Below are 24,108 nucleotides of genomic sequence, written 5' to 3'. Positions count from 1 at the left end.
CTTTTAAACATAACAAAATTGGATGTTCAAATTGCCTAGGATTACCTGGCAATGGAAATCATAAGCATTATAATAGTGATAGAAATGTAGCCGTGTTAGTCTGGGGTAGCTGAAGCAAAATGCAGGACAATGTAGCACTTTAAAGACTAACAAGATGGTTTATTAGATGATGAGCTTTCGTGGGCCAGACCCACTTCCTCAGATCAAATAGTGGAAGAAAATAGTATATATGGTTGTGACTATTTTCTTCCACTATTTGATCTGAGGAAGTGGGTCTGGCCCACGAAAGCTCATCATCTAATAAGCATTATAGAGTTCCTATCTTTGATGATGAATTGATCTCTCCAAAGTATTTGGAGAACTTGATGACGGTGGGATGTGTAAGCTAAAGCTTTAAGTTAGTCTCTTTGTTCATACTTGACTGTTAAGGTTTATCAAACTTCTGCAATCTCAAATGGTGTCATTTACAAGCCATTTGTGGCTCTTTATCCCAGTATGTGCTACTTTCAAATTGTTCAGTCTTGTTTTTTTTTCTTGGAGAGGTGATGGGAGATCAGTTTCCTTGTGAAAAGGACCACGGTTTCTCATTCAAAGCCACAAATTATAACTGTTTAACACATCTTGATTAAACAATGCTTCTGGCAATATGTAAAGTTGGGTGGAATATGTGCTACCTGCCACTGAGAAAATTTTGTAGAATAAATCCAATTTAAATTTTGCATGGCCCTTAAGTTTGGAGGAGTGAAGCATTAGGCTCTGTTTTAATGTTAAATTGTAATATGAGGCTTTTGAGCACAGACATTGCTACATAATATTCAGCAAAAGTTTCACATCGAAAATTCCAGAATCTGACTTCCAAGCAGCTTTATTCTTTCATGAGGGAGGAAACTAACTTTCATGTATCAGGTCTTTTCAGCCCTTACTTGTTAATTTATTCATGTTAAAATGCTGGGATGTGTTTCAACAGCAGTATCTTTGCTGCTGACATGACTTTCTTCATTCAGAAACGGGTTTAGTCAGATGTCCAATCAGGATTCAGCTACAGGCAGTCCCCGGGTTACATGGATCTGACTTACATCGGATCCCTACTTACAAACGGAGTGAGGCAACCCCGCACTAACTGCTTCCCCCCCAGCAGACCAGGGAGACGCGAAGCTAGCGCCCCCCCCCCCGCCCCCGCAGCAGACCAGGGAGACACATAGCGGCTTTTTTCAGCAGACACCTCAGCTTGAGAATAAAGGACTGAGGGAAGTGAGGTGTGGGTGAATAAAACTGAGATCTGGAGAAATGTTTGGCTAGAGTTTCCCCTACAATATGTACCAGTTCCGACTTACATACAAATTCAACTGAAGAACAAACCTACAGTCCCTATCTTGTACGTAACCCGGGGACTGCCTGTATTTCATCTCTGCTGAAGTCTTTTTTTTTTTTTAAATCCATGAGCCAGATTAGATGAGCTTAACAGTCAGATGGGCCTGGGTGGACTTGTGTGAACCACAGCAATATTGATGGGTGGGTAAGAGAACAACGAGGGTCTCAAAGTGAGACTTTAATTTTTTTTTTAAAGTCCTGGAGTGGTGCTTCTCACACTGGGATAGCCATTCCTAGGAAGTTTTAGACTGTAAGTAGCAAGTGGCTGGGTACAACTCAGCAAATTCCAGGTAATCCTCTTACCATGTTGTGGTCTTTACATAATGCTGGACGATACACACTCAAAGCAATACAGCTGTTTGTATGTTTTGCAGTGTGTACTTGTTTAATCTCAATCTTTTGGCCCAAAATTCAGGCTTTTGGAGGAATTCTCAAACAGTCAGGGCTTCAAGTGGTGATATCGCCAGGAGGCTATTGCAATGAAAATTACCTTTAATTGAAGTTTAGATAACACATTCTTCACCGGCTTTGAGCCCTGCACTGTTCAGATTCACTTTAAGTGAGGGCTGTATTATCCTATTTGGAAAAGAATTTAAATCCTCTCTCTTTTGACTTTGAGTAGGAGTGGGTGTCAGCTGAGAAGTAAGTGTCAAGATTTAATGTCCTGCTGCAGACAGGTATTCTGTCAGCTACAGTTTCCAAGCACAGGATGCTGCTTCAAAACATGATACTGTTGCTACTTTCAGGAGTGAGGAAAGAAATGTATGTTCTCTGTTGGCTCAGCTCTGCTTTGTTTCATTCTTTCCAGTGTGTATACAATGCAAAATAACATCTCTTCCTCCATCCCACTCACAAACTTGTGTGTTTCATCCTGGACACTCTATTCAGGTCCTCAAGTGGCCACCAGAGGGCAATGATAGTACTTGCTTATGGGATAGTAGACACAAATTGCTAAGTATCAGAGCAGAGTCTCCTCCCCCATAAGAAAACAAAGCACATCTCCAGGGCCATCAAGACTGAGATTAAACCATAACATTTCCCTTTCCTTTCGTTATCTCTTTCTCCATAGTAGCAATAGGTGCTTTCTGTGCAGAAGGCTGCAGACTTCCTATAAGTTTTTACTATGGCTTTGCAAAGAAAAATAAACCCTGACATCTCTGAGTTTAAGGACAGCAAATATTCCATATCTCTGAGTTTAAGGACAGCAAATATTCCATAAGTGCATTCTAGAAGCTGCATATTTAATTGAACTGGGAATTCCCTGAGTCTCAAAATGAGAATCAGAAAAAAAAATCTAATGGTTGTAGCAATCTGGAGTGATCTTTACTGTTAATATTCTCCAATTTTTTTTCTAGAGGGCTGGTAAAACCTCTAGCATGATTAAGAATAGTTACTCCATTGTCTGCAATAATGAAATGTATCCCACGGGATTAAAATGAAAAGGTCTTTATCTGTTTCAGTATTGGTGGCAGCAATTCTTACATTGCTGTCATCAGGAACTTGGCAATCAAATTAAATACAGTTGAGGTCCTGTAGGTGATACCTTGATTCTTTAAATATTCCTATCTTACCTTTTGCTTTGTACTTTTCATGGTATATATTTTGGTTAACAAAGAAGCATCCAAATTTTGGTGGAAGGACTTCGTTGGCAGCTTGACAGGAGGTTGAGGACAGCACTCAATTTGCATGAAGGATAGTTGATTTCCTCTGCCCATTTAAGTAAGCACAGCTGCGGAAACCTCAAGTAGAGAATGCTCCTTTTTGATCCAGGCATATATCTTGGTGCTGGTTGTCTCCATCCTGCATATTGAAGGTGGAGATTGTTGCAGACTATGGTGTAGAATTCCACAAGACCTATGTAAGATCCATAATTAATAAATGTGTCTATTCTTAGGGGAGAGAAGAAAAAGTGCCTTACATATTGTTTTAGGAATCTAGCCACGATACTCCAGTTTATCTAGCATGTTGGAAAATGAGGGCGGTGGAGGGCTTCTTTCCAACTCGGAGAAGTTAATCTAAATGTTGCTACAGCGCACAAAGCAAAATGAGGAAGTATAGCACAATCGTTGTGTTGGCTAGCATCACACAGCTGTTTTAAACATCACTGTAGAGCATAATGTGAGAAACCAAAAATAGTCTTTTGTATTTAATCTTGTGACTATTTCCTCAGAAAAACAAGGTGGAGGAAGTAATCTTTTACTAGACCAACTTCTGATATTACCCACCTTGTGTCTCTAATATCATGGGACTGACAACGTTTTTTTAATAGTTGCCAGTGTTTAGGCCTGGTAATTAACTGTAGGAAACTGATGTAAAGCTCATTATATCTGAATGGAATGCATCAATGTGCGGCTTCAAACAAATTATTTTGATAGAAGCCTGGTGCCGCTTTCCCCCATCTCCTGTTCTTCCTTTCCGTACGGTTAGTTTTTAGATGGTCTGTGATAACTATTGATGATCACGTGCAATAAGTTTTAGGTGGGAAATAGGAATAACTTTTAGTTGCTCTAGTTTCTCCTGGATTTAGAATTAGAGGTAATTTTTGGTTTTACAAGAGGTGATTTGTTTGCACATGGTCTCGAACAGCAAGGTAAGTTGGAGCTAGATTGCAAAGGTCAGCAAAAGTGAACGGAAGCTTGTGTTTTGTGAAACAGAAGGGAGAGCTAGTAGAGACTCAAGGGATTGATGTGGTCAGAGTAGCTATGCAAGAATCAGGACTGGAAGGGACCCTTGTGAAGTCGTCGAGTTCAATCCCTGCATTCAAGGCACAACTAAATATTGTATAGAGACAGAGACTGCCTCTAGCAGCAACATTGTGAATGAACTTGAGGAGGCAAGGTAGTAGCAGTAAATATCTGAAGAGTCTTCATGGTGTTGACAGTGTAGGCTTAAAGCCAATTCTAGGGGACACTAATCTTTTGAGATTTTAGGACCCTTTTAAACATTGCAGAAAATGCATTTAGAAAAACACACTTCTTTCTGGTTTAGTTTTTGATAAATTATACCAATTCAATGGTGTCTACATGGGAGTATTCTAAAACTTGACTCCACCCATTTTGCAGGGACAATTCATAGGTACAAAGTATATTATCATGTATAATCTAAATGTTTGACACTTTTATTGTCATTACCAAGGGCAAAAATTCACATGCATATTTGCATGTACTGATTCTAGCATGCTGCACCTAATGAGAACTCGAAAACACAACTAAAATGTATCCTGACACCAAAAGGCAAATACAAAACTTCAAATTTATAATTTTCTTAAATCTCATGACCTTTTAAACCAATGTAATGAACCTCTGGACCCCTTGCTCCATTCATTTGAAGAAGTAGGTTGTACCTGCGAAAGCTCATGGTACTCTCTGCCTGTTTTGTTCATCTCTAAGGTGCTGCAGGACCATTTATTGGTTTTTTTTTTCAGTTAGACTGATATGGCTACACCTCTGAGGCTTTGTATTTCATATAACTCACCTAGAAAATCCTGTAAAAGTCAGTTTTGCTACTTTTAATTTTCAATAGGGTGCAGCAAAGCAAGGATATGCCTGATTTTTGAGATGCTCAATGAATCTGTTCATATTTAGAGACTATCTGCACAGCAAATAGTGCTTTCCTACACTATAAAAGCTTTTATGTAGTAATGTTTTGATGATACACTCCCAGCTCTGGCCAGCAATAGCTGTTTGATTCATAGTTGCATCTCTGCACTTGCATCTGGGCTCCACATGTACAGAGGTTTCTTCCCAATCTTAAGAACCCAGATACCAAATCCTTGTATAAAGCTGTTTTTTAAAAGGATATGACTAACATGAAATCTAGTCACTTAAAATGTTAGTTAAAAGCTTTTCCCTGTAGTACTGCAGCTCCCGAGTCTCTCTGCTGACATTTGTGGTTTTACAATGTCATTTTTCTATTTTTAGAGCACTTGCAGTGTAGAAATATCTGACGCAGCTTCAGCAGGTAATCTGAGGGAGGGTCATTGATGTTAGAACAGTAGAGGAGTGAAATGACCATAGCTTTCTAGTCCCACTCGCTGAACTGGCTGACTATTTTCTGAGTTGCTGACACAAGAAGAAGAATTGAAGAGGAAGATTTTGCTTAGAGTTGGAATGGGTGAAAGGAGAGGCCCCGCCTGTTATGAAGGAATGTAGAAATATGCCCTGTATTGATCCTGCTGAGTGCTGCATGCTAGGCAGCCGATTGCCATTTAATATGGACATCACTTCAAAAATAGCTCCGTTAGCTGCACTAATTCAGCAAGCACAGCTGATTCACATTGAGATACAATGCAGCTGTTCTAGTCCTTACTCTTTGCAGGATTATAGACTGACTCTTTTTTAACCCTTAATTTACAAAGCATTCATTAACGAATGGGGTCAGCTTTTAACCTTTTCCTCCCTGGGAAGTCCTGGTTTTTATTTAAAATAAAAATCTTAGTCCTCCTGGTTGCAAATAATAATTGGTGCTCTGGTACATATCACACATTAAAAAACACAGGGGCTGAGGATCTGTGTTAACAAGTGGCATGTTCTTTACCATTAACTAGAAAAAAACAATTCTTGCTGCTCTGTATGATTCCTGCAGTTAATTGTTTTTACTATGATTTTCACAACTGAAAACTGGGATCAGTTCCTAGAAGTTTAAGCAGCAGCTTTTGGACTAAAAGATAAGGTATTTCAATATTTCCTTTAGTGCACAGGGCTTCTTGCCAGAAGGATATCGTCATTTTACTAAATGTCCTTATAATGTCTGCTTGATGTAGTGGTCTGAAGATGTCCAATAATGCTGGCGGCCTGGCTCAGAACATTGATTCCAATAGAGTCCAGCTGTTAAAGATCACTGTATTTTGGAGAACGACAGGGTTTTATATTAAATGAGAAGACTGACTTGGCATTGCCTGGGTTACCCCTCAGGGGTGGAGAAGGGGAGGCGGGGACCAGGCTGGGCTGTGGAGGCCTACTGCCAACTCTCCCCAGGCTGGGGGATGGGTGGGGCAATGTGTAGACCAGCCTCAGCCCCACCAGTGCTCTCTGGGCCTCAGGGAAGGGGGAGAGGTTTCTGTGTAGCCTAGCCCCTGCAGCACTTCTTGGGCTGGACCAGGGAGGAGAGCGTGCAGGCCTGACGGTGTACCCACGCTGAATGGCCCAGGGGTACTGGGGAAGGTGCCTGTGACTCCGGGGGGGAGGGGAGGGGTTACGCTGCTCAGCCCGGTGGTGCTCTGGGGAGGGGAGTATGGCAGTGAAGCCAGAAGGGATAACCCTCCCCCCACCCTGGTCCAGTGCCACGGCCTGGGAGGAGGAAGGTAGGGAAAGGGTTTGGGGCGGGGGGGGGGGGCACTTACCTGGGCAGGTGGCCAGCAAAATGGCAAGCCCTGTCTCCAGCTGGCCACTCTCTTCCTGGTGCAGCTGTTGGAGTTGTCCAGCTAAGAGCCAGCTAGGTGCTTGTATAGAAGACAAACATTAGTAAACTTGCATATGCTCTGTAATGTGTCTCAATTGACATTTTCTTGAGTAAATATTCTGACCCATACTTACTTACTGATTTCAGCTATGACTAAAACAAGAACATCAGTTTCAATCATTCTTCTAGGATTTGGTTCATAACTGTAAGATGTTAGTTTCCTGTCAGCAGGGGAGACAAGAGAGTTTCTCCCTAGTCTTGTCTTTCTCATGCAAGGTAACAATTCTGGACCCAACCTAAACTTTCTTTTAGAGAAGCAAAGTTGGGCACAGTTAAGGAATGGAACCAGTTAGATTCTGTCCCAAAATCATTTTGGAAGCACCGCAGATTATAATGCCAAGATAATGGGGGTTTATCCAAAAGGGTTAGGTCAGCAGTTTCAAGTGCTGGGACTCTTATGTCAGTCTCCTCAGGGTTCAAGTATTCCCAGAAAGAAAAATCAGTGTAGCCCTTCAAAGAGCACTCATCTTGGCTATATGTTAAATTTATATCTAGATCTCTTGTATAATGGTCTGTCACTCCTGAACTTACTTCAGAAATTCAGATGCAAGCTTCTCTTTCTGGAACAGATTAGGCTCAGAGTTTTTGGCTGATTTATACACTGTACCCTTTGATGTAATGAGAGTATCCATATGCCACATAGCAATGAGCAGTACAGCAAGGCCGGCTTGTCTTTGTTAGATGGATACAATTTCAAAGGCACAATTTATTGGAATATCATTTAAGGGAAATCCACTGTAGATTTGCCTTTCGGAAGCCAGTTTAGTCAAAGATTCATCCCCAAGATGATTGGATCACTGCAGTTGTGGTGTGAGTTGTTGCAGAAGACCCTACTTATAATTCCATGGGTCACTTTCATGGGGCTATGAAACAGATTGTGTGCCTGGAATGCTCCACTCTCAAGAAGTATTGATGCTACTGGTGATTGGTTAATTGGCTCTTCTGACTCAAGTCACGTCTATACCTATGGGAAGATTGATCTTCCTGCATTTGATTTAGTTGGGCCTATTAAAGACCTGCTAAATTGAACATGGAGGGCGCCCCGTCACCTACAGTACTCCTCACTCTTGCAAGGAGTAAGGGAAGTAGATGGAATCATTTCTCCCATCGACATTCCCACTGTGGGAATGGCGCCAAAGTTCGGCTTAAGTATGTTGACTCCAGCTATGTTATTTACATGACAGGAATTGCATCCCTTAAGCTAGCCTTCCGCCCGTAACGTAGACCTGGCCTCAGTGAGGTGTGTGCCTTGTTGCCCTATCCTGATGCAAGGGAGGTAGGAGTAACACTCAGAGACACAATCTAGGAGATGGATTGAGCAGTAACAAGAAAAAAACACTTGGAGAGAAGTTTTGAGAGAAACTTTTCATAGATCAGGAGTGACACCTCTGTGGTTATTGCAGGTTCTTCGGCTGTTGGACCAGCAGTGGTGGAGAATGGTGACCATGGAATAGAAGATGACAGTACAGGTAAGTGAGTAATATTTGAGTTAAATACAAAGCTTTAGAAGTCTTAACTATTTTCTCTGGTGCAGTCAGTACCTACTAGATGAACATTGTTCTGGCAAAGTGCTCTTTTCTATTAGATTTTCAGTTTTTATTTGGTCCTTTCTAAAGAGCTGGTTACTTCCCAGTGAACCTTGTTTTTGTTTAAACATTTAAGCTAAACTAAAACAATCTTCAATACCAGAATTATTCATATGTAGGAATGCCCCCTTTTGGAAGACTTCACATACTTTAGCCATAGTTAACCAAAGGAAGATGCATTTGAGATATTGATATATTAAAATGATTTTCCAATGAAGTCCTACTATTTCCTGGACTAAGCCTACCCTATTGTGAGTGTGAACTTCCCATGTTCTCCCCAGTTTCGAAGTGCACTGTGATCACCCACTGCCAGGAAGTGTTCAATATGATCTGGTTGTTCATCTTTTCTTGTAAGATTTCCTTCTCCCCGTCCCACCCCAAACTCACTTGGACTCTTACTTTGGCAGCATCAAAGCTGAAGTTTTGAGATCCTCCAGAATCCATCTCCTTCTAACAACATTATATAATAGCTTTGTATTTCAAGAAACATATTATTAAATGAGCAAATCTCTACACAAATATTGTGGAATCTGATTACACTTTGTTTGCCTGGGACACACATTTTTGTTCTATTTTTAATTATTGGATTTAGCTTGTTGATGTAGCTGGGGTTTCACTCTGGCCACAATTATTAAGAGAGTCCATTTGGGGAAAATATCTTGCTGTAACAAGAATTCTGGCAATAGGTAACTTCTTCTTTGTAGTGAAGGGGGAAAATGGTTGCTCAACCAAAGCTCTTGCATTGTAGCAATCTTTGCTCCACCAAATATAGGATTGTTTGGAGCTGGTTGTCTTTCTTGGCATTGACCAGAGATACTTGCTAGTCTCCTGAGTCACTAGTTCCAAATAGAGGCTAAAAGTGCTATTTCAGCAGTGATCTCAGCCTATGGCGGGAGAGGCTGCACTAGAGACCCAAGCTGGATCCTACTGTGGTAGCACTTACATTACTCTTCAGGACCGGGCACAAGCAAAACAGGCCTCCTCAGGTCAGGAAGGGGCAGAAAACTCTCTTGTGGTCACTACCTGTGTTTTTAGAGAATAACTTAATTTTTAATGCCTATGTGGTGGATTTGGATGCATTTATTGGGAGGATGAGGATTTACAATATGTCTCTGTTTAACCTGTTTTTATAAATGCTTGTCAAAACAAAGCTGTAGATTTTGACAGGAAAATATAAAATTAAGATGAACCCTGAGCCCCTCTCAAACTACTTCAGTTGCTCTTTTCGGTATTATATATATTCTGGAAGAGGTGGAATCCAGACTTATCCCATAATGAAATTGTAAGTATGAGTTAGCTGACTGCATTGGTGCAGTGGGGTCCTCTTTGGAAAGAATTATTCTGGACCCTAACAGCCTTCCTTAAGGGCTAGTCTCCAGTAAACCATAACAAATTAATTTCCACCTCTCAGATGCTAAGTGCTAACCACACAAGCACAGAAATGTTTAGGTGGCTGAACCCTTTTCATTATCAATAAGTTCTGTCTGGAGGTTTATGTTTGTGAGGTTTAGAGTTGATTTTTTTTTCTTGCTTGTATAAAAGCAACATCCAAGTGATAGGAACGGCAACTTGGAAGCTTAAGTACTCACTTATCAGCTAAGGGTTTGCAGACTAGTAGGAAATGTGTGTGATCCTAAGGATGTTAAATTGTATTTAATCAAGTAGTCAATGGAATTTCCATCGACTACTTGATTAGTCGATAAGGGGGGAAACTGCAGAGCCACTGTGGGGTTCGCCTCCCGGGAGCTAACCCCACTGTGACTCTGCCGTTTAAATGTAGTTAGAGCTGCCCGGCTCTTACTATATTTAAAAGGCAGAGCTGCAGCATCTGGGACCGGACATGAGCTGGGACACCTGAGTCCCGATTCACACCTGGTTCCCCGCTGCGCCTCTGCCTCCCCACCCTGCAGAGACAGTGCTAGGGGCAACTGGCTTTTAAGCTGGCTCTCCCCAGCACTGGCTCCTGCCTCCCCTCCCTGCTGCCTCTGATGGAGGCAACAAGGAGGGGGAGAAGCAGCTAGTTGAGTAGTGACTCAACTACCCAATAAGCCTAGTTTACATTCCAATGTCATATACATAGAAGTCTTCTCAAAATGTCTCAGCATTGATTTCCTGCAGTTAGTTAAATAATTGAAAGAGAATGATATTAAGAGGCACAAGGTAAGGGAGAGAATTTTTCAGTTGAGATTTGAAGTGAGATAAACAATTGATGAACTGGGAAAATCTGGAAAGACTGTTTCAGAGAGCAGGAGCTTTAAAAAAAGTTCCATAGCTTCAGAATTGTGGAGACAAACGGGTGATACACAAGTGGAAAAACAGTGTGCAAGGCCAAGTAGAATGTGATCATGGAGAACTTTCCAAAATAGAACCGCACTTTAACTGGATCCTGAAATTATCACAGAAGATGGTTGGAGACTGGGGAGAGTGTCATTTAATTCATTCTCCAAGTCACTTGGGTATGTAAATGCATCTCATTTTTTCTCTCCCTGGTCTAGACTGTTAAGCTTTTTTAATCTTCTGCAGTGGAATGTATTTGCACTCTGTTTCAATGGGACATTGACTTGATAACATTTTCATTCCAGATAGCAGCAGAGCACGCTCTATGTAATGTGCAGTGATTAGGATGAGTCAGATCTGAAAGAGGCATTTTTTTCATTTTCACAAATTGGCATTAATTGTACTATATTAAGGGCATGACTGTACAGAGAGGGACACTAGAAAAATCGGGTGAATCAAGTAAAGTTGTGAAGTGAATGTGCACAACTCAGAATGCTTAACTCCTCTCTGTGGGTGCTCTTGCTCTCTGGTAACTTGGCCTCAAGGTACGTCTTCACTGCAATCAGGAAGTGGATTGTAGCGTAGGTAGGTATCTCTGTGCTGGCTTGCTTAAAAATAGCAATGAAGCTGCTATGGCATGAGCTGTTTGCTTGGGCATCTAGCTCATACGGCCTTGGTTTTGGCTTTGGCTTCTCAGCTATTTGTAGTGAGCTAACTTCATCAAAACTGTTTACATAAGCTACATTCACATCTTCCGATTGCAGTGCAGACACACCTCCTTGGAGGACAGTGAACTAGGCAGAGATGTTAAAACATTTCTTTGTAAACATGTAACAGCTGAAAATGTCAGTGGTTACATGTTTACATGCGGTAGGAGGGGGAGAGCTGCCTCTGGAGCAAACACCAGCTCCTGCCAGCTTCCCCCTTCCCTCCCACTGCTGCCTCTGATACAGTGGCAGTGTAATGGTGAAGGCTCAGGCTCATTGGTTTACTGTTTAAACAAATACACTCTCACATCCGTAGAACTAGGACCAGTGTACTCTTGACTGAAAGTGTGCACATGGGGGTTAACACACTTTAATTTATGCAAATTCACTTCATGCCTTTAATTCAATTGTCTTAACCTTTGTATAGACAAGCCCCAACTGTCTGGATACTCCAGCACAAAAGGGATATACCAGGAGCTGCTTGCACAAGATTATGGTGTGACACCAAACTCCACGGTGTTGGGGTTTTTTTGCCCTTGTGTTCCCTGTTTGGAATAACCAGGCGCTAGTAGAACTAGAGGGACTCCTTGAGGAAATACTGAGTGTGGGGTGTCAGAATGCAAGGGAAAGATTTGGGCTGTTAATTTTAACACGTTTGCTTTCTAATTAAGAGCCCAGTCCTACAAGTGCTGAGCACTTCGGACACTCAGAACCTTGCGTACTGATGTTCAGTAGCTGGCAGTATTGAATCTTGCATGTCTAGTGCCTTTCCTCTCCTTACAACCAAGTCCCAAAGAGAGATTTTGCTAGCTACAATTTCAACACACATCCTCCGTTTAGAGACATTCTGAACTTTGCCATTCTCTCAACAGCACTTTGCCACTAATCTAGATTGACCATCGCTAATTTCTGCATGTAACACAGTTGTCTGCTCTTGCATGAAGAGAGACTTTTTCAGACATTTGTAAAAATGACGTTTACTGTTCCTGGTTTGGTCTCTGGAAGGTCTGCTGTCTGCACTAAATGAACAATTGCTTGATGTGCAGTTTGCTGCATTAATGTTCATGTTTACTAATGATTTACGCTTTTTTGCCCTTCCCCCTCCCTTTCCCTTCTCCTGTTTCTTTCCCCCCTTTTCTATTTTCTCCTCCTAGAAGCCTAGACTGTCTCCTAACACTGGGGCTGCTACTGACACAAGACCAGTGTACTTTTCTACCTGCTATTACAGTTCTAAAACCTTCAGCATTTTACACAGCTCTTGCTTTACATTCCTGGACTTACGTGTAGAAGAAATGTGTAGCACTACGGTCCCACTTCTGCTGTCAGCTGATCAATCCTCCTCCTCCTCCTTCTCCTCCCTCTCTCTGCAGTGCTTGTTGAAACCTTCCTTTCTTTGTGTAAGCACAAACATGCATGACAGATTTTAACTGCACTATTTTAGCAATTTGTCAAGGTTTCTTTTTATCTTACTTTTACAATTCCATTTTTATTTAATCCATCTTTAAAAAACATAAAACAAATTCACTGGAGTTTTAATTCTTAACAAATGGGTTCAGAGTAAATCCAAGCTGTGCTTTCATAGGAGATGGCTCCACCATGACTGCAGTTCTCCTCCCCTTTTCACAACCACTGAACAAAATCCTGAGCTCCACCTGCCTTTGTCCTTGCTGCTTTGAAACCTTTGTGAATAAGGATTTACGTGTCGTCATGCCATTTTCTTTGCTAAAGAGAGACAGCTCTTTATAGGATCTACTATAGAGACTTTAAATATAATTATTTCCAAATTAGCATCTTCTGAGACCCACGGAGATTTTTTTACTGTCTTAAAAAAAAAAAAAACTCTTTTGCAATCAAACTGGCATTCATTAATCATTGCTTCCCCCCACACACCTCCCTCCCCCCAAAAAGTTTTTTGCACTGAGTCTCAGTAAAGAAAATCACATACTGTACTAACTATTTTGAACTTGGAAGCAAGAGAAGAATTCCATTTTTTAATTACAACTTTCATGCGCATTGACTACTTTTGTGGGAAAGACTTGAGACTCGTATGCAAATTACTTTTACCTGCCTTCTAAAAGTATAAAGAATGAAGCTGACTAAAGGAGCAATAAAAATGGAACAGATGTCAAGAACTACATTTAACTTGTCAAACTTCTAATAAAATAATTATCTGACAAGGCTCCAACTATACTGAAAGAAACAGTGCCTCTTTGAACTCCCGCACATCTGTCTCTGTTCAGCATGTCATTTGCAATTCCTGCTGCCGATCCAGCATAGATATAATTCAAGTCTTTTTCATGTGAAAAGTTTTGCTACTGCAGTAAAATTGGCATCCAGGTGTATACTTTCCTTTATTTTATATATCACCTTCTAGTGCGGGCCTTGTATTCACGTGCTTTCTGTGCTGCTAACAAAGAGCTGTATAGACAAAATATAAAAATAGTGTACAAAAGGCACAGACCTTCTAGGGGACATTAACACCTTTAACACCTACGTGGATGATGAAGTTCTCAGACTGAGGTTTTTCTAGAACAAGGAATGTTTTTTGAATTGACTCTGTTGTGAAGTAGAGCTTAGTCTTGGCCGTAGCTTAATTCAGTATTCACGAGGACATCTCACACATTTAATATTTTCACTTTGAGGCATCAGTCCACTAGAAAGTCTGTCACTAAGTTCAGTAAAGCAGTTTCACACTTATATTGCTCATGGAAAAATTAATAACCTAACACTTAGCACTTCACTAACTGTACAAACATAATTCCTTTCAAAATGCAGCCAGCCCTGAAGTTGAACCCAGTTATTTTAGCCAAGCAAAGCACTATAATGTTTCTGGACATGTGAAACAGCCAGGGCCGGACTGAGGCATGGGCGAGCCGGGCAGCTGCCCGGGGCGCCAACCGATGGGGGCACCTGATGGCAGCTGTAAGGGGCGCGTGGCGTCCCTTACAGCTGCCATCAGGTGTTGCACGCCCGGTGCTGCCCTGCGGCGCCAACCCCATGGCCGCTGGGCCCTGCATGGCCCGGCACGCGCACCAACAGTGGTAGCCAGGCTGGCCTGGGCAGTGCATGCGCCGTGCACCCCCGGGCATGGGCCCCGACCTGCGCACCAGCGGCTGTAGCCAGGCCGCGCATGCGCCGTGCACCCCGGGGGCAGGCCTGCACACCCTTGGGGGGCGGGCCCGCGCATGTGCCTTGCACCCGGGCCTGGGGTGCCAAAAGGGCTCAGGCCGGCCCTGGAAACCGCATCAGGTGTTAAAGGTAGAATATGATTATACAAAGCTGCAGGATGCCAATACCGTGGTACCAATCCTCTGCCTTGGGTAAATAGCATCATAGAACCTATAGTGGTCAGGTGGCTTGCACTTAAGTACCACTAACACTGCAGTAGTATCTTAATATTCCAATGCCCCAATATGGCTGAGTGAAAGAGCTTTACCAAGGGTTACCAGTTTGGTCGGACATATTCCAACTCTCTCAATCCCCATCCAAGCTAGTATGTGTCCAGAAATGTTATTGTGTACAATGAAAGCTGTGTTATCTGGCCCTGTATCAGCTGGAAAGCTGACATTTCTACTTTTCATAGAAAGTCCCATTTATAGTCCTGTTGGTGTGGGGCTGGCAGGCTCCCTAATTGGCTTGGTGTGGCTCCCTGGTAGCGGGGAGACACATCCCTGCTGCTCCTAGGTGGAGGATTGGACACGAGGGGTTTGGTGTGTGAGAAGTGGTGTAGGGTGTGGGCTCTGGGAGGCAGTTTGAGGGAGGGAGGCTGGACCATGGGAGGGGTTTCAGGGTCCTCACCTCAGGCAGCCCCCACAAGTGGCAACCTGTCCTTGATGCTTCTAGGTGGAGGCATGGCTAGGTGGCATTGGTCATTGCCTGTGCCCACAGCCGCTGATCTGACAGCTCCCATTGGCCGTGGCTTCCAGCCCATGGAAGCTGCGGAGTCCGTGCTCAGGGCAGGGGCAGCATTCAGAGCCACGAGCTGCAGGGACAGGTCACTGCTTGCAAGGAGCCGCCTGAGGTGAGCGCTCTAGGATCTGGCACCCCAAAACTCCTGCACTCGAACCCCCAGCCCTCAACACTTAAACTCCCTCCCAAAGCCTATGCCTGGCACCCCTTCTCACACTCTGACCGTCCCTCCCCCCTTATATAACCAGTAATTTTCACTTGCCAGAACCCCCCATTCTTCCAATATGCTGGATAATGCTTTTACTATATTACACACATCTCCTTTATACCATCCTTTCCCTCTGTACCTTCATTGTGGCGGGGGGTTAGAGCAGATGGCCTCTGCAGTCTCATCTGTCCCAGTGTTTATATGATTGTGTCACTGCCCATTTAATGACACGCATCAGAATTTGAGACGCTTTTCATTCTCCAATTTAATGTAAACTTACTGCCTTTACTTAGTCAAAGCCGCATTAGTTTGAAGCTGACATATTGCAAGTCATGTAAAAGCGACGAGGAGTCCTGTGGCACCTTATAGACTAACTGAAGTGTAGGAGCATACACTCCTACACTTCAGTTAGTCTATAAGGTGCCACAGGACTCCTCGTCGCTTTTGCAGATTCAGACTAACACGGCTACCCCTCTGATGCAAGTCATGTAGTAGTTCAGCAAAGGGACTGGTGGTCTCTCTTCTTTAGAGGCCAGGACTGGAATACCCTGTCATGCCAGAAGTGCATCAATACAAATATTTTGGTCCCCTGTATCAGACTGGGAGTGGCAGTTGGGATTCAAGGTACATTGGCAATAAGGCCGTACCAAGGTTCCTGTCAGCTTTATGCGTTTTTATGTAGCAAACTGCCTTAAGTGGTGGCCTGTCATATGGTGTCATATAGCCATTGGGAAATGTTATTGTAATAGCCACACTGTTTGTCAGGTTGGCTGAAACAATAACTATGCTTTGAGAATCTTTCTCCATTTTCAATATATCATTCTCTTAAAAGGTTGCTACAGTGCCCACCAGTAGGGCCAGGGATTTGGGGACTTGTGGGCAAACACAGACCAGTGGCTAAGTAAAATGGGGGCATTCCAGGGAAACATAAGTGGAACCTGTCACTGTTCTTAAGACTGGATAGAATTTTGCTTTGTGGCACAAGTTGTCATTCTTCTCCACAGGAATGGGCAATGCTATCTGTGTCCTGAGCTCTAGGAATCTACAAGTGAAAACTAGAATCCCCCAGGGGTTTTATCATGCTGGATATATAGCTCTTTAATCAGTTGTTTGGGTGGAAATATTTAGCATTATGGCAGTTGGTCAGGTCAAGTTGCCTTACAGAAAAGTCTGCCAAAGAACTTCAGAAAACTGGCTGTTCCATTTTTAGCAAAATCAGCCGTAACATCTTTCAGCACTACCCTTCCATAACCGTGTGTCACAGAGAACAAAGCAAAAGTTGATAACGAAACTGGGACACCTCTAGGGACCTGCTCACTGTAACAGCTACTTGAATAATTAATTGCACTTTATCACAGAACCAAAACTTAATTAATTTTCTTCCATATTTTTCCATATTTTTGTTGATCATGTTTTTGTTTGAGATAAGTTTTTGGAAATGTTAAATATGTATTTTGAGTTATTTCAACTATTGAAATATTCTTTAGTGAATTTCCATCCAACAGACCAAGGTTCATGCATGTCTGATGCTATGACTGTTTCTGGAGTGAAATGCATGTTTCTCAGAGGGTGGGGAAGGAAAAATCGAATCTTTTCACTGTGGTTTCCAGTTATGCCTTTTGTATGTTATCAGAAAGAAGAATATACACTGCATCTTGTCAAAGACTTAATGCAGTAAGTATGTGTGCCAAATTGCTCTTCAAAGATTTTCAGGAGGTTAACAGGTTTGTGTGTGTATTTAAGCTGCATATGCACTCCAGACTTTTTATTGCCCAGTTGCAGGAAATAATATACAACTTTTTCAAAATATTTTATAACTTATTTTATGCCTCTACCTTTGTATCTTATGTTTGATTCCAATCGCTTGTATATTGTGATGCTGTATATCACCTTGCTGTATAAACCACCCTAATAAACACTTTGCACTAACTGCTCAACTGCACCTTGGTGGAAATCTTCTTGGTATTTCATGTGAGACAAACTTTAAACTAAAGTCAACGTCTAAAGTCATCCAGCCTGATCCTGATTGTTGTGCCTAAGTATTGCTTAGGGTTTGTAATACTTTCTAGTTGTGTGTGTAAATGACAAAGAACAAGTTCCTGCAAGAGGAAAATGGTCTGAAGGTTGGGATAACTTGCTGTCTAGATAGCTATTGGAAGATTCTTCTCTCCTGGTTAGAGAACCATTTTAAGTGTAGTTTGCTCAATAAAAGGAGCCTTGATAATTTGCATGTACTACGTGATTCAGGTACTACTTAAAACTTAACCCAAAGAATAAAATCAAGTGTATTCCACAACACACACATCAGTCTTTCAAAATCTGGACAGCTACACTGGTTGCCCAATTACACACCCAATTAGTGACACCCAAGTGGTGCTTTTAAGTACCTGCATATGAAAATTAGGCTGTGCATGAAAGTGGCAATATAACAACTCAAGTACATGTTCTGAAAGAAAAACACTTAATATATTTTCCGTACTGAGCCCCTCAAAATTATTTATGCAAAATATAGTCCATACCATTCCAGTGGTGGAGAAAATAAATCAAGCCCTATTTCTGCCAGCTACCATGATGAGGATAATGGTTGCAACCTCATAGCCAAGATTGAATCTAGGCTTCATATTTTCTACCCTCCCTCAAACTTTTTATTGGATGAACCAGTTTGCTTACATAAAAGAATGCTCAAAGTAGGGCATAAGATTTTTTCTGATAAATTCAAAGATGTGAAATTAAAGATCGTTGTTTCCTACTTAACAACAACCACCCCTCCCTGCTTTCCTCTGCATCTGGTGCTTATTGGCCTCTGTGTTGTCAGTAAAGGTGACTCTTCAGACCTCTCCAGATTTCAGTCTCTCTAGACAGACATTCAGAGTTGGCTCTTTGGGCCTTAAAAGCGTCTTATATAATAGCATATTTTCCAGAGAACAATTATTTGAGTCTTCTCATGGAGTGAAGTCAGAGTGAGCAAGAAGGAATCTGGATAAATAAGTCTGTTGTATTCTGGAAATGTCATGCCATTTTGTAACTGCTTTCCGTGGTTTTGAAGGACTCGAGGAATCTTCCAGAATGGGATGAAAGTTGGAGGGAGAAACAGTAAGAAAATGAGGAATGGAATAACTTGAGCTGAAAACTGGAGAGAATTTAGCTATACCAGGCAAGACCACTAGAAACTAAGGAAGTTTCAGGGTAATGTGGTCTAGTAGTGGGCTTAAAAATGTACATGGGTAAATGCTGCTCAAACTCACAGTTAGTGAAAATACCATATAAGCAGGCACTCATTGAAAAGCAATTGACTTTGGCACTGATTTTCTGAATTCTGACTTGTATTAAGAAGCTTATATTTTGAATACAAATGTTCTCTAAAATTCCCAGTTTTAGCTTGATCCTTGCTTGCAGTAACCACAGGAGCCTTCATTTGATATTGGTTTGTTACAATGGAAATAGCTACTATGAAGGCATAATGCTGACTCTGAGTAGGGGAGGAGTAAGCTTGTTTGAAGTACAAAACTTGATAATATTTAGAAAATTGCCAGAGGAGCTGGCATAATGGGAGCTAACGTTCATGTGACTTGGGTTCATAGAGATACAGATTTTTAAAGCTGGAAGGGACCAAATAGTTTTCCTGTGTAACACAGACCAGAGAATCTCACCCAGTAATGTTTGCATCAAACCTGTAGTGTCTGTTTGAACTGTAGCATAGCTTTTAAAAAACATTCAGTCTTGATTTCAAGAGCTCAAATGAGGGAAAATCCATCGTGTCTTTTGGTAAGTTGTTCCAATGGTTAATTACCCTCATTAAGTACCTTGTCTTTAGCAAAATTTTTGATACAGTCTCCGATAGCATTCTTCCCAGCAAGTCTAAGTAATATGGATTGAATGCAAATGGCCTATAAGGTGGTTAAGAAGCTGGCTAGATGATTGGGCTTGATGGCTCAATATCTGCTTGGCAGCTGGTATCAAGTGGAGTGTCCCAGCGGTCGGTCCTGGAGCTGTTTCTTTTTTTCCAACATCTTCATTAATGATCTGGATGATACCATGGATTGCATCCTCGGCAAGTGTGAGGATGACCCAAAACTGGGGGGGGGGGGGGGGGGAAGAGACACTAGACAAATAGGAGACAGAGACAAATAGGATAATTGGACCAAAAGCAATCTGATGAGGGTCAACAAGGACAAGTGCAGAATCCTGCCCTTGGGACGGAAGAATCCCAGGCATTGTTACAGGCTGGGGACCAACCGGCTAAGTAGCAGTTCTGCAGAAAAGACCCTGGGGGTGACAGCGGGTGAGAAGCTGGATATGAGTCAGTGTGCCCTTGTTGCCAAGAAGGCTAATGGCATATTGGGCTGCATTAGTAGGAGCATTGTCAGCAGTGTGAAGGAAGTGATTATTCCCCTCTCTTTGGCACTGCTCAGGCCACATCTGGAGTGCCCCAACCCAGCTACAGAAAAAATGTGAACAAATTGGGTCAGTCCAGCAGAGGGCAACGAAAATGATGAGAGGGCTGGACACATGCTTTATGAGAATAGGCTGAGAGAATTGCTCTTATTTAATCTGCAGAAGAGAAGAGTGAGGGGGGATTTGAGAGCAGCCTTCAACTCCCTGAAGGGAGGTTCCAAAGAGGATGGAACTAAGCTGTTCTCAGTGATGGCAGAACAAGGAGCAGTGGCCTCGAGTTGCTGTGGGGAAGGTTTAGGTTTGATATTAGAAAAACTATTTCCCTAGAGGGTGGTGAAGCACTGGGATAGGTTGCTTACAGAGGTGGTGGTATCTCTATCCTTACAGGTTTTTAAGGCCAGACTTGACACAGCCCTGGCTGCGATGATTTAGTAGGGGTTGGTCCTGCTTTGAGCTGGACAAGGTGATACCCTGAGGTCTCTTACAACCCTAATCTAGGATTCCATGGTTCATTGTTGGAAAATTGAGCCTTATATTTAATCTGAATTTGTCCAGCTGCAGCTTCCTAGCCATTAGGTTTCGTTTCCTGCGGCACTAAAAAGTCCTCTACTATCAATTCTTTTTCCCCACCTGGGTACTTATAGACCATGATCAAATCACCTCTTAACCTTCTTTTGGATAAACTAAGGTAGCACTTCAAAGCTGTCATTTTACATTTCCACTACTTACTCTGAGCATCTATACACAGATCTAGTTTTGCATATAATTAGACTGAAAAAATCTCAATTCTGAAAGATTTTAATGGGTTCAAGTCAGGAGACATGGGTTCTAGTCACAGCTGTGCCACTGACGAGTGTGACTGTGGGCAAATCATTTAATCTCTGCTTCCATTTCTTCCTTGCAAAATCCTTCCTCTGCAAAACCTTCTGTATTTTTAAAAATTAGCATATGCAGAAGTGATTTTTGAATACCATGGTATGCAGTGTGTACAGGCAGTCCCCAGGTTACATACAAGATAGGGACTGTAGGTTTGTTCTTAAGTTGAATTTGTATGTAAGTCGGAACTGGTACATATTGTAGGGGAAACTCTAGCCAAACATTTCTCCAGAGCTCAGTTTTATTCTCCCACACCTCACTTCCCTCAGTCCTTTATTCTCAAGTTGAGGTGTCTGCTGAGAAAAGCCGCTCTGCATCTCCCTGGTCTGCTGGGGGAGGGCGCTTGCTTCGTGTCTCCCTGGTCTGCTGGGGGGAAGCAGCTAGTGCAGGGTTGCCTCACCCCGTTTGTAAGTAGGGATCCGATGTAAGTTGGATCCATGTAACCCGGGGACTGCTTGTATTGGTCATAGGAATTAAGTCTCTCTTGAAAGCAAACAACCATTCCTGAAATTATTGAATGTACAACTTTCTTAGCTATTACATGCACAGAACGTTAATATTTTAATAAAATTTGCTTCTAAGCAATAACTTCCTATAAATTACTATTTTTACATTTCAATGCAGTCTGAATGTAATTTTTAGGAAAGTGCTGGATTGAAAGCCGTAAAAATCAAAATGCCCAGTGATACCACAAAAAATATAGCATGTCCACCTTTGATACATATCTTCTCCTGTTGGGACCAGTGCCTTTGCAGTTTTCCCCATTAGCTGAAAATATATCACCAGGTGAGTGGGTAGTGTACTTGAACAAACTTGGCGTGCCTTTTACATCTTAGAGCTATTTAATGCGGTGGGCTACAAAGGAGCCAAGTAGTGCCATTTGAGAAATTCTGCTCTTGACTTGGTGTCATTGCTTTTGGGTCTGTGGTTAGACAACAATCCCAGCAGCTGACACAAGGAATGGTAGTAAGATTCTTTGAACAAATTCCTAGTTTTGAGTCTGGTGCCTATGGTCCATGGTTAGCACACTAGTGTAATGTCTGATACAAATAAAATTTAAAAAGGCTTATTTCCAGGGTGCGGAACCTTTTTTGGGTCAGGATCATTGACCCTCAGAAATATCAGTCAAAAGCATAGGCAAGTGAGAAGCATTTAAACAAACAAAGGGGGGTTTTGATAGCAGCCTTCAGCTTCCTAAAGGGAGGTTCCAAAGACGATGGAGAAAGGCTTCTTCTCAGTAGTGACGGATGGCAGAACAAGCAGCAGTGGTCTCAAGTTACAGTGCGGGAGGTCTAGGTTGGACATTAGGAAAAACTATTTCCCTAGGAGGGTGGAGAAGCACTGGGATGGGTTATCTAGGGAGGTGGTGGAATCTCCATCCCTACGGGTTTTTAAGTCTCAGCTTGAGAAAGCCCTGGCTGGGTTGATTTAGTTGGGATTGGTCCTGCTTTGGGCAGGGGGCTGGACTTGATGATCTCTGAGGTGTCTTCCAGCTCTATGATTCTATCCCTGGATCAAACCTGGAGCTGTACTCTAGTCAAAAGATATAATTATGTTGGGTCATAATTATGTTGGTATCAACAATTTTCTTCCACTGGGTCGCAAGAAAAAAGTTTGAAAACCACTGCTCTAAAGCTTCTCTGCTTCACTCTAGAGATCCATGCTTCAGATGTAAAGAAACAGTAGTTTATATCCTTGTAATAGGTTTGCATCACTTCTTCAGTCGTGAGTGAGGACAGATGGCATAATTGTGTTCTTGCATATCTTTGCTTACTTCTCTGGCATTTCCACAATAATACCTTACACTAGTTCCTTTTTCCAACAGCGCTTTAATATTTGCAGTGACTCATGTTACTGAGTAAATGGAACACAAGGTCACCTATTCTACTTTACTTTACAAGTGAACACAATGCAAGGATGAGTTATCAGATCTCAGAGGGCTTAAATTGTAAGATCCCTGCCTTGAGGAAGCTCACCTTATGTTTATAAAATAGCATACTCACCGGGATGTTAAATCTTGTGTGGCATGGGACTTTATTATTTGTGGTTTTCTGGTTTAATAGTGCTACCCTTCCACAAGGTAAAAAAGAGCTCTCTACCTATCTAGCATGGTGTGAAGTCAGTCAACAGATATCAAAACCAAATGGCCTGGATTTTGTTGCCTATGTGTTACCATAGCACTTGTTGGTCCGGGGGAAAAGGGGGCGGGGAGACATATCGGAGATGTTGGGCATAAATTAAACAAATTACCCCAACTTTTGCAGGAGCAATCTTTGTAATCATATGTCCCCTGCCACACTATTGCTAGGGAATGTTTTGAGCACTGATGGTGTGGTCAGCATGCAACAGAGGTTATAATCCCTGTGGAGCTTACAATTCTGGACCCTACAGTTACAACATGTTGCATGCATACATCGAAAGCCCATGTGTTAGATGATTTTCTTTCACATTACACTCTCATTTGCCCATATTGGATTGGCCTTGGCAATGGTGTAACAAGTGTTGTTTGAGAGAAACTAGAGCATGTCAGTTATTGTAGCTTTTTCTGAAATGCTCTTCCCGGAACAAAAATGACCTCCCTCCCCCCTCCAAATATCTGAAAACCTAAGTACATAATAGAAAATCCTAGTGTTTCAGGAACACAATGTTCTTGAAGAGTGACAGAAACGAAGCTCTGAAATTGGGCAGGAGGGGAGAGGTGGGAACAAAAAGGATGTAGGGTTTCCAGAAAAAAAGCACTCTTGTAGTGAATGCTGCTCTTGTCTCTTGAAAGACTCATGAAGGACAGTAAGTACTGAAATGTGTACTGCTACAGGGGATGTATTGATAGCGATTGTGATGACTACAAATAAAAGGAGGAACTTTTTATTTTCAATAAAAATACTGTCGTCATGGCCATGCCTTTTTCAATGGTACCTTCCTAGCAACCATGCTGCTTTGAGGCTTGATTCAAAGATGCAATGCATCTTGATTTGGGTTGTTCAACAGAAAACCGAAGGTTTATCGTGCACCTAGGACGTGTCAGGAAGATAACTGAACGTTCTCTTTTCTGGCCAGGCTTGGTAAGAGTTGGAAAGGAGGAATGGTGATCTGAGGGGACGTGTACAGAAGTGGCCGTGTTCCCTGCTAGTGGAGCTGCCTCTTGGCTGCTCTGGGGTTAGTGCGTTCCAGGTGCTATGCCTTTCTTTAGTCATCCATTCTGTTAGCCTCTCTCATTCTCTCTTCTCTAGGGACTCTGTGATTTGGCCTTTCCAGGAGGTTAATTCAAAGTCTATTGCTAGCAGTCTCAGGCAGTTTTTCCCTTGGCTGCCTTTGGTAC

At 42.2% G+C, this 24,108-nt stretch overlaps 1 protein-coding gene across 12 annotated transcripts in view; it reads left to right on the top strand.

The window, feature by feature from the left end:
• MAP4 (microtubule associated protein 4) overlaps positions 1–24,108 on the top strand; it is a 250,361-nt gene that overhangs the window by 85,935 nt on the left and 140,318 nt on the right. For all 12 annotated transcript variants that reach the window (XM_075923035.2, XM_075923033.2, XM_075923037.2 and 9 more), the window contains one exon: positions 8,235–8,300. In XM_075923035.2, the coding sequence (XP_075779150.2) occupies positions 8,235–8,300 (66 nt within the window). The remainder of the gene's footprint in view (positions 1–8,234; positions 8,301–24,108) is intronic.

Source organism: Pelodiscus sinensis, chromosome 2 (genome assembly GCF_052426305.1).
Source record: "Pelodiscus sinensis isolate ZL-2025 chromosome 2, ASM5242630v1, whole genome shotgun sequence".
NCBI lineage: Eukaryota > Metazoa > Chordata > Testudines > Trionychidae > Pelodiscus > Pelodiscus sinensis.
This window is presented reverse-complemented; position numbering and strand designations above follow the sequence as displayed.